The sequence below is a fragment of the Chelonoidis abingdonii genome, chromosome 14 (assembly GCF_003597395.2).
Source record: "Chelonoidis abingdonii isolate Lonesome George chromosome 14, CheloAbing_2.0, whole genome shotgun sequence".
NCBI lineage: Eukaryota > Metazoa > Chordata > Testudines > Testudinidae > Chelonoidis > Chelonoidis abingdonii.
In genome coordinates this window covers 36,467,127-36,477,277 of record NC_133782.1, presented here as the reverse complement: position 1 = coordinate 36,477,277, position 10,151 = coordinate 36,467,127, and the positions used below count along the sequence as shown (strand labels likewise).

The 10,151-nt window shown below is 46.9% G+C and overlaps 1 protein-coding gene across 1 annotated transcript; it reads left to right on the top strand.

Moving 5' to 3' along the window:
* Positions 1-1,779: 1,779 nt before the first annotated feature.
* On the top strand, positions 1,780-2,754 carry LOC116824980 (olfactory receptor 6X1-like). Its single transcript, XM_032780659.1, has one exon. It carries the CDS (start codon positions 1,780-1,782, stop codon positions 2,752-2,754), a length of 975 nt encoding a protein of 324 aa, XP_032636550.1.
* Positions 2,755-10,151: the final 7,397 nt, after the last annotated feature.

The window sequence follows — 10,151 nt, the reverse complement described above, 5'->3', positions numbered from 1 at the left end:
TCCAAGTTGTTGGAACCAAATCTTTTTGTGGGAAAGGGTTGGTTTCCAAAGAAGTTTTGCTGGGAAAGTTTCTCAGGTCCAGGAGGAAACTTCTGGCTGAAACTGCAGAACAGGTGATATGAGGCTGAGAACTGGTGGGTGTTTAGGGCACTTGGCTGGGATGTGGGCACTCAGGTTCAAGTTTTTGCTCTGGCTCATTTGGAGAAGAGGGTTGAACCAGGCACTCTTACATCTAAGGCAAGTGCATTAACCATGGTTGTATTCAGCCTCTCTTTTATACAAAGTGGAACATTTCCAACAGGAGAGACAGGTTTCTCTCTCACTGTCCGCCTGTTTCTGTTCAGTTTAAAAAACAAAGAAACGAAATGTTGTGGCTTCATCTTTATATGGAGCCGGATTGTTTGTTAAATCTTGAAAATATTCATGTGATGGCAAAACAATTTCCTGCGCTGCTGTAATCCACTTGGATGAGGCTGTTTGAGTCACTGTACACACAGGCTGGTCACAGCTCCTGAATGGAAGACTTGGAGGTGGGTTGCAGCCAATCAATCGTGCTGAGCAATCTCAGACAGTGCATGGGATGGGGCACTGTTCTGTGGAACTCAGGCCTGGTGGGTGCTAAACATCAGGTCAGTTTAACTGAATTGGTCAGGGATGTGAAAAATCCACCCCCCCACCCCGCCAATCATGGTATTATGCTGACCTGTGTCCCCATGTTGACAGCTCTAGGTCAATGGAAAAATTCTTCCGTCGGCCTAGCTCGCGCCTCTCGGGGAGGTGGATTACCCCCACAGACAGGGCTCTTGCCTAAGAGATGAAGACACAGGGCCCGTAACCTGGAGGGTTTGCGCCCTGAGGGCATGTTGTCTTTGCTGTTACAAATGAAAAGAGGTGTATTTTTCATGCTAAAGTAGCAATGGAGACACAACCAGGGCCGGTGCAACCACTGGGTGGTTGTCTGGGGCGCCTAGTGGTTGAAGGCATCTAAAAGCCTGCTCAGACGAGGAAGTGGAGTGGAGGTGAGCTGGGGCAGGAGGGAGCGGGGAGGGCCGCCTTCAGTAACAGGGGTGTGTGCACAGGGGAACAGCTCCCTGCTCTAGATCACCTCCACTCTGCCTCCTCTGCTGAGCACACAGCCCCCGCTCTAATTCTTCTCCCCTCCCAGGCTTGTGGCGCCGATTGGAGGAGAATTTGAGCGGGGACGATGTGCTCAGTGGAGGAGGTGAAGGAGAGGAGAGCTGGGGCAGCGCCCCGAGTGGTGTTAGCTGCCATGGAGGGGGTGGGGTCAGCTTCTGCATGGGGGGCCTCCCTGCTGCTGGGGGGTCTCCCTGGGTTGGGGGCCGTGAGGGGCTGTGTTAGCTGCCGCAGCAGGTGGGGTTAGCAGATCTGGGGCAGTTCTTTGGTGGGAGGGGTGGGTGGGCACGGTTTGCTGCTGCGGGGTGGTGGCAGGCAGGGTTAGCTGGTGGTGGAGGGGGTGTTGCACAAGGTGGAAGTTTTGCCTAGGGCACAAAACTTCCTTGCGTCGGCCCTGTACAGCAATCCGGCTTGAGTTAAAGCCTGTAGGTTTAATCAGCTTGTACCTTGGCCTTGAGCTGCTAAGCTGTGTCTCCACTGTTATTTGAACCCAAGTTACTTAACTGAGTTAAGAACACACAGATTTTTAAAAAATACAATGAAGAGATAACCCAGAGACTGAGAGGGGTCAAGTGCAGATCACGCTGTAAAATTTTATTATTATTTGTTACAGGCAAAGGGGATCAGAGTGAGAATTTCCCAACGATGCACGTCAGAAACCAAACGTTAGTGGCTGAGTTTATCCTCTGTGGGTTCCCTGTGTCCCTAGAGCTGCAGATCTCTCTCTTCATAGTGATTTTGCTCATGTATATACTCACCATCATCGGCAATGTTCTCATCATTATTATTGTGATCCGTGAGCCTCGTCTCCACACCCCCATGTATTTCTTCCTGGGGAACCTCTCCTTCCTTGAGATCTGGTACATCACCACGCTGGTGCCAAAGATGCTGGCTAATTTTTTGACCCAGAAGAGGTCCATCTGTCTCCCATGCTGCTTGACACAAGCCTTTTTCCACTTCTTCCTGGGTGCCACCGAGTTTTTCCTGCTGGCTGCCATGTCCTTTGACCGATACTTGGCTGTCTGTGACCCTTTGCATTATGGGGCTATCATGAGCCATGGGCTATGCCTCCGGTTAGCCCTGGGATCATGGTTGGGTGGCTTCTTGACTGTCTTACTGCAGACCATCCTGGTTTGCCAGCTCCCCTTCTGTGGCCCAAACCTCATTAACCACTTCTACTGTGATGTGGCCCCATTGCTGAAGTTGGCTTGTGCCGACACCCGCTTTCTAGAGCAGATAGTGTTTGCAGTGGCTGCCTTCGTTCTCTTGAGCTCCTTCTCCTTCACCATGATATCGTATGTTTTCATCATATCGGCCGTATTGAGGATCCCTTCCAACAGCGGGAGGCAGAGGGCATTTTCCACCTGTGCCTCCCATCTCACCGTGGTCTCCATACTGTATGGGACCGTCATCTTCATGTACGTGAGGCCAAAGGTGGACTCCTCACTGGAGCTGAACAAGGTGGTTTCTGTGCTGAACACGGTCATCACTCCCCTCCTGAACCCCTTTATCTACACGCTGAGGAACAAGGAAGTCAAAGAGGCCTTGAAAAAAGCAGTGTGTACAAAAAAGTGCTTGACCAAGAATGAGATGGAAAGATGCTCAGCTGGTATCAATTAGTTTAGGTTCATTGGACTCAGTGAAGCCGGACCCCAACTGATCTAAATCACAGATTTCCCAGGCCAGAAAGGACTTCTTTGATCTTCAAGTCTGACCCCTTGTATAACTCAGGCCAGAGAATTTCTGCAAAATAATTCCCATAGCGGATCTTTTAAACAAATATCCAGTCTTGATTTAAAAATTCAGTGATGGTGAATCCACCAAGAGCCTTGGTAAATTGTTCTAATGGCTGATTATGCTCACGGTTAAACACACACACCTTATTTCTTTGTCTTGTTTCAACTTCCATCCATTGGATCATGTTCTCTGCTAGACTGAAGCACCCGTTATTAAATATTTTTTCTCCATGTAGATATTTATACACTATAATCAAGTCACCCTTTAACTTCCTTTTGGTTAAGCTAAATAAATTGTGCTCTTTGAATGTGTCTCACATGACGTGTTTTCTGCTCCTTTAATCATTCTTGTGACTGTTCTGAGCTCTCTCCAATTTATCAACATCCTTCCTGAACTGTACACAGAAAGTATCCATTTCAGGGAAACTGTTGCTGGCAATGTTTCTCAGCTCCAGGAAGTGTTTCTGGTCAAAACCAGAGACCGGGTAGTTATAGCCCAGCCCAAGCGAGGATGTGAGACCCCCCTCCCAGCCCCAGTTCAAGTTGGTGCCAGGCCTGATAGGAACAGGGATTTGAACTTGGGACTCCCATGTAAGAACCACTGAACTATTGGCTAGTCTGAGTTGCATCTCTTGTTTTTTAAGGAAATTTTTTGAATACTCCAGTTTTCATTCTGATGCAGAACCAAGGTAAATATGAAAATCTTGACATTTTTTGAGAAACAGAAATCTTGTTTTCCAGCTAGCCCTCAGTTTCCCCTGTGTGCTGCATGTTGAACCAGGTGGTGGGAAAGGGGGCTTGTTGTTGCAGAGGCCTATGTGTGACCCTGCCTAGCAGTCTGGACACTTTATAACTGAGCAGCTGCTGGCCCTAAGGCTCACCCCACCTTGGAAGCCAGCTAGTTGTAGCTGAGGAGAGAGGTGAGGCTTTGGGGAGGTGATATAGGGTGGTCATCTGGAAGAAGGAATGTTTCTACACTGGAGACAGAGGGGTCTGAGCCCACCTGGACTTGGGACAGCCCCTGTTGGACTGTGCTCTAACTTTCTATTCTCGAGGGTATCCAAGAACTTTCTACGCTGTGTTCCAGACTTCCAATGAATGCTTCACTTTTACAGCGCTGTGGGAGGGTCACTGCAGCCTGAAAAGGGTTGGGTACCATTGCCTGCTGGGGGTGTGCAAGCCTTCCCCTGGGGCCCAGTTTGAGTGGACTCACTGTGGGGAGCTCATGGAGAAAGGCAGGCGTGCTGGAGGCCCACAGGTGCAGTCTCAGAAGGCAATGGCATCAAAGAGCTTATTCCAGCAAGATAGATTGACCCTGCGGAGGGCTAACACTCTAAAGGGATCTTCCCTGGGTCTGTTATGCAGCTGTGGGAGAGCGCCGGACTGTGACTCCATGGGAGAAGGAAATGTTTCTGACATGTTAAATGGAAGAAAGATGGGATGCAAACTCAGCTGGGACAAAATGTACATGGTTTCAAAGAGTTTTGTCTGGTTTTCAGTGGGAAAATTCAGCCCAGACTTTGCATACTAAAAAGTTTCTGCAAGTTCATCTTGGGGGACATTCATAGGCTCTTTGCCAACTAAGTCCCAAGGGAAAGCACTGAAATAAGCGGTGAAGAAATGGTTATATTTACACTGCAACAAGAAACATGAGAGAGAAATGAAGTTGAGGGAGATGTCTGGAAGTGGCGAGCAGGAACTTCTATGTTGAAGTGGGGGACGGAAATTAGATTAGAATGGATGGAAATATTATTCAAAATGTAAATCTACCTATTCCACAAATGCTAGATCTACCGATAAAGAAGACAGAAGTTGAGACCAGGCCCCTGTGCTAGGGACACTATCTCTGCCCATCCTGGCTAATAGCCATTTTTGGATCTGCCCTCCATGAATGTATCTAGTTCTTTTTTGAACCTTCCTGTAGTCTTGCCCTTCACAACATCCTCTGGTAAAGAGTTCTACAGGCTAACTATGCATTGTGTGTGTGTGTGTGTGTGGGGAAAATACTTCCTTTTGTTTGTTTGAAACCTGCTGCCCATTAATTTCATTTGGTGACCCCCAGGTCCTGTGTTATGAGAAGGAGTAAATTACACTTCCATATTTACTTTCTCCACACCCGTCATGATTTTATAGACCTCTATCATATCCCCCCTTAGCCGATTCTTTTCCAACCTGAAAAGTCCCAGTCTTATTTATCTCTCCTCATACGGAAGCTGTTCCATACCCCTAATCATTTTTGTTGCCCTTTTCTGAACCTTTTCCAATTCCAATATATCTTTTTTGAGATGGGGCGACCACATCTGCATGCAGAATTCAAGATGCGAGCGTACCATCGATTTATATAGAGGCAATATAATATTTTTGTCTTATTATCTATTCCCTTCTTAATGATTTTTAACATTTTGTTCATTTTTTTGACTGCCATGGCACATTATGTGTGGATGGTTTCAGATGACTGCCACTGCACATTATGTGTGTTCTGAAAATATCCACTCAATCATATATGTACACAATAAAACTCTCACAGACACGAACACACACAACCAGATACAGTAACAAACAATCATGCAATCAAACACAAATACGCACATGAAGAGACACACTTTTCTGGGTTTATATTGCACAATTTAAGCTGAAATTATCCCCTAAAATATTCTGCCCTAGTTCACAAACAACCGAAATCTGAGTTTTTCAAAAGCTACCTAAGGGATTTAGATGCCCAGTTCCCATAAACTGTAATAAGGAACGGGCATCCAGATTTTCTAGGTTGCTTTGAAACCTCAGCTTAATTCTTACATTTATTCCCTTTTGCGTCATCCCCCTCAGCTCTGAAGAAAATGGCAAATGAAACTGCCCAGCCTGAGCTCATCATCATGGGGTTCTCCAACCTCCAGCAGCTGCAGTTGGCAGCTTATTAGCCACCTACCTGTGCACCCTGGTGGGGAACATCAGTGTCACAGGTACATAATTAAAGGTTATGATTCAAACATCAGTATCTTGCTCTTTAAGAAGGGCGACAGAAATGGCTTTTGCCTGTCAACTGGCATGTCCTACTGGTTTGTATTTGTAATGTGAGCAGAGCAAGTGGGACAATCAAGGATATCTTAACAGAAGAAAATGAAGCAGAGTTCTTCCACCAGGCGGAGCTGGTTAAACACGGATTGTCTCATTTTTAAATACACAGGGTCAATGCCAACCCCATCACTGGAGCACCTGGTGCAAAGCAGCGTAACTTTGGAAATCAGTTGGCCAGGAGCCGTGAATCCGAGGCGCTCCATTGATGTTCATGGGCAGGCCTCCAGCGGGTGTACATTGACATAGCTCTTGGTCTCTGACAAGATACACTAATTGAAGGCCTGAGTGCAGTTTTCAAAGGAGTTGAATGGCACCTCAAGATGCAGATAGCTACCCAGTGTGGGATTTTAGGAAGTGTTTACACGTGCTAAGTACATGATCCCATGGACTGAGTTAGGTCCCTAACAGGCTTCAGATACCTTTGAAAATCTGCTCCCCGTCCACGTTGCGGAAGAAGGGAGGTTGAGTTTAGATTTGCTTTGTTTCAACACAAGTTTGGATTCTATCCGAACAAATGGGAAAAAGGTTGAATGAAGGTGTCTGCAAGATACTACTGAGAGCAGAGTTAGTGTCAGGGCCGGGCTGTGAGCAGACTGTGCCCACGCATCAGCTGCAAAATCATAATCAGGTGGCGAGCATTGACACTGGGAGTGAGCCAAGTCAGAATGGCAGGAAGTCAGGGCCAGGCACCAGTTTATAGACAGCAAAATCACCGACAAACTAGGGCCAGAAGCCAGAGTCTAGGATCTACATCAGACTTGGGCTGGCGCAGGAGAAGACAGGCAGCCTGCATTGTTATTCAGGCAGCATCAGCCAATCATTGAGCTGTGAGGGGCTGCCACTCAGGCCCTACTGGGTGGTACTTCCTGCATTGCCTAGCTTCAGAGATTCCTCCAACCTAAGCTTCCAGTGGCAATGTAGAACTGTCAGCAGCCCACTGTGGCCTATGAAGCCAGTTCTAATCCCATAAGGCATTAGAATTAGGATTTGAGGAAATGGAGACTGCAACAGGATGGGTGGCTAATGAAATGCAGTAGTGCATTTGTGGTGGCATCAGGAGATGCATGTTCAGTGGGTTCTCAGCTCACCCATGCGTTAGTGATCAGTAGGGAAAAGGGGGTTTCTGAATATTTATGGGTTTAATTATTGACCCTGTATTAAAATTCTAATTTCATCAATTTTATAGGTTTTGTTTAATTTTTTCTACGTACAGTTCATGGACTTTGCAGAGTGGGGAAATCAAACAGTGATGGAATTCCTCCTTTGGGATTTGGGGATCTCCTGGAGCTGCAGATTTTTCTCTTCCTGATGTTACTGGTGATCTATGTTGTGACCATGGCAGGGAACATCCTCATCATTGTGCTAGTTGTGGCTGATCAGCATCTTCATACCCCCATATACTTCTTTCTGGGGAACTTGTCCTGCTTGGAGACCTGCTACAGCTCCACCATCCTGCCCAGGGTGCTGGCTGGTCTCCTGACTGGGGACAGAACTATTTCTGTTAGCAGCTGTATCAGGCTGTTCTATTTCATTGCTTCTCTGGTGTGTATGGGATGTTATCTCTTATCCATGATGGATTACGGCTGGTATTTAGCCATATGTAAACTGCTACTTTAAGCAGCCATCATGAATGGTAAGTTATGCCTAAATTTAGCAGCCGGTTTTGGATGAGTGAGTTTCTGGCTGTCACCATGGTGATAATATTGATGTCACCATTGACTTCCTGCAGCTAAAATGAAATCAAAAGTTGCTTTTGTGATTTCACCCCAGTAATAAAACTCAGCTGCAGTGATCTCTGGGGGCTGACGGTGGTGACTTTCATATACTCCTCAGCCTTCTCCATAGTTCCCTTTGTATTAACCCTGACATCTACATTTGCATCATCAGCACCATCCTGAGAATCCCCTCCAGCACCGGGAAACAAAAAGCCTTTTCCACCTGCTCCTCTCACCTCACCCTGGTTACAATTTCCTATGGGACCTTGATATGCTACCAGATACCAATTCACCAAGAGCTCCAAACAAAGCGTTCTCTGTCTTCTACACTGTCCTGACTCCCCTGGCCAACCCGCTCATCTATAGCCTGAGAAACAGAGAGGTCAAGGAGGCCCTGAGGAAAGCTGTCAGTAAATTCATGGGTTTCTCAGAATTCACATATTCAAGCTAACGTGTTTAAGGTGAAACCAGATGGCAGGTGAGGGAACCAACGCCTCATATTAAACTAATTTACCACATGCCTCTGCATTTCATTGCATCGGTGAAACCCCCATGAGTGTGTGTCTCTGTATGTAGAGCAGCGTGTGCCCCTTGTTATAAATTCCTGCGTGAACGATCCCTGTGGACACAGTAAACGTGTTTGTTCACAATACATATGAATATTTCTTTAATTTGTATATGACTCCTCTTATTAGTACTGCTAGATCTTCTCCCTTCTGGGCTCCTCCTCTGATGTCACCCACCACCGCCAGGCTCCATGTTGCAGGCTCCCCACTTCCTGGCTCCTTGTCCCAGTCTTTTAGCCCAGCGGGTCCCATTTTTCTCCCTGACACCCAGATTCTCATCAGATGTGTTTTCCCTCCTCACCTAATGCTCTGTCCGTTCCCCACTGGCTCCAGTCTCTTTGTTCAGCCAGTCTGAGACCCCTACATCCTCATTCATGGTATCTGATCTCCCTGTTTCCTGCCCTTCATCAGGTCCCAATACCAGTTTCTTTGTTCAGCTCCCAACCCCAATCTCTCCCCTCAGCTCTCAGACCCCGTCTACTTTCCAAAATGGTCCCAGTCTCTCTTCCCTACCCCCAACTTTCCAGGCCCAGTTTCTATTCCCATCCACCCCAGTCCCAGACTCCATGTCCTTGTCTACTGCATTCCCTTGTCCATAGTCTTGATCTTCGCCCCATGCGTTTGACTCAGATGGCATCCTCCTCCAGTGCTGTCTGGGAGGTGCGGGGGATGTCCATGAGAGCACAGGAGAGATGGGCTTCCTGCTGTCCGTTCTGGTGCCTGACATGAGTTGGGGCAGATTGTTAAGCACAAGGAGTAAACACATGTTTTGGAGACCACTGAAAATTAAGTGGGCAAGTGAGGGTTAGATTGTTATAGCCTTCAAACAACCCCCCAGCCTCCCCAAAATCATCATCAGAAGGACGTTCACCACAGATCAGGACACACCAACTCAAAGCAGCAACAGATTCTGTCAGAACAACAGATGCAAAACCTGCAGCCATATCTCCACTGCAACAGTGATCAATGTTCCCCACAACGAACCTTTCAAGATTCATGGGTGCTACACACAACATGTGGTGTACCTCATCCAGTGCAGAAAATATCCAGACAACAACACTGAGTGTGAAACCAGACAATCACGATGCTCTCGGGTGAACTCACGCAGAAAAATGGACAAAATCCAGAAGTGAACACTTTTCACAAAGCAGTCAGTCCCATTCCAGCCTGTCAGTACTCACCCCCCAAAAGGCAAGCCTGGGAACTTAAATTCATAACTCTGCTAGACACTAAATACTATGGACTCCACAGAGACATTGTAACACACCCTGATGCCTGTTAATCCTTAATTGCAAACTCAGTTTTAAGTGGTCTCCTACAGCGTGTGCAAACCCCTTATGCTTAAAAATCTGTCCTAGCTTGTATTTAGCTCAGACACTCTGCTTTCCTTCCCCAGACCTGAAGAAGAGCTCTGTGAAGCTCGAAAGCTTGTCCCTTCCACCGACAGACATTGGTCCAAAAAAAGATATTGCCTCACCCGTCTTGTCTCTCTCATATCCTGGGACAAAAATGGCTACAACACCCCTGCAAACAGACAGACAAAGAGCATGGAATAGAACTCACTCCCACAAGTCATAATAGTAGCTAGTGTCCTCATTTCATTCAAACAAAATGCAAAGTTTGATCTAATTAAAGAGCAACACTGACTAGATTATCCAGTCATGTCAAGTGCTAACTAGAGCTGCCTGGAAAAACAAGGACACATTCGGACAAAATTTTTTGGGAGTGGGGGGGAGGAATGTTTCCTCTTGTTCAGTGAAAAATGTTTTGATGGAAACTTTTTTCAACTTGTTCTGGTGCTCAGCCCTTCCTAAAAGGTGACGAGCAAGTGAGGAACCAGGCCACGTCTGTCCAGCATTGAACAAAGGTAAAGTTATGGACTTCTCTCTCCACAATGTCCCATGATCCACTGCAGCAGCTCAGCC

What these genes read in the sequence shown, in the direction of transcription:
- LOC116824980 (XM_032780659.1), top strand. Translation starts at nt 1,780, where the DNA reads ATGCACGTCAGAAACCAAACGTTAGTGGCTGAGTTTATCCTCTGTGGG.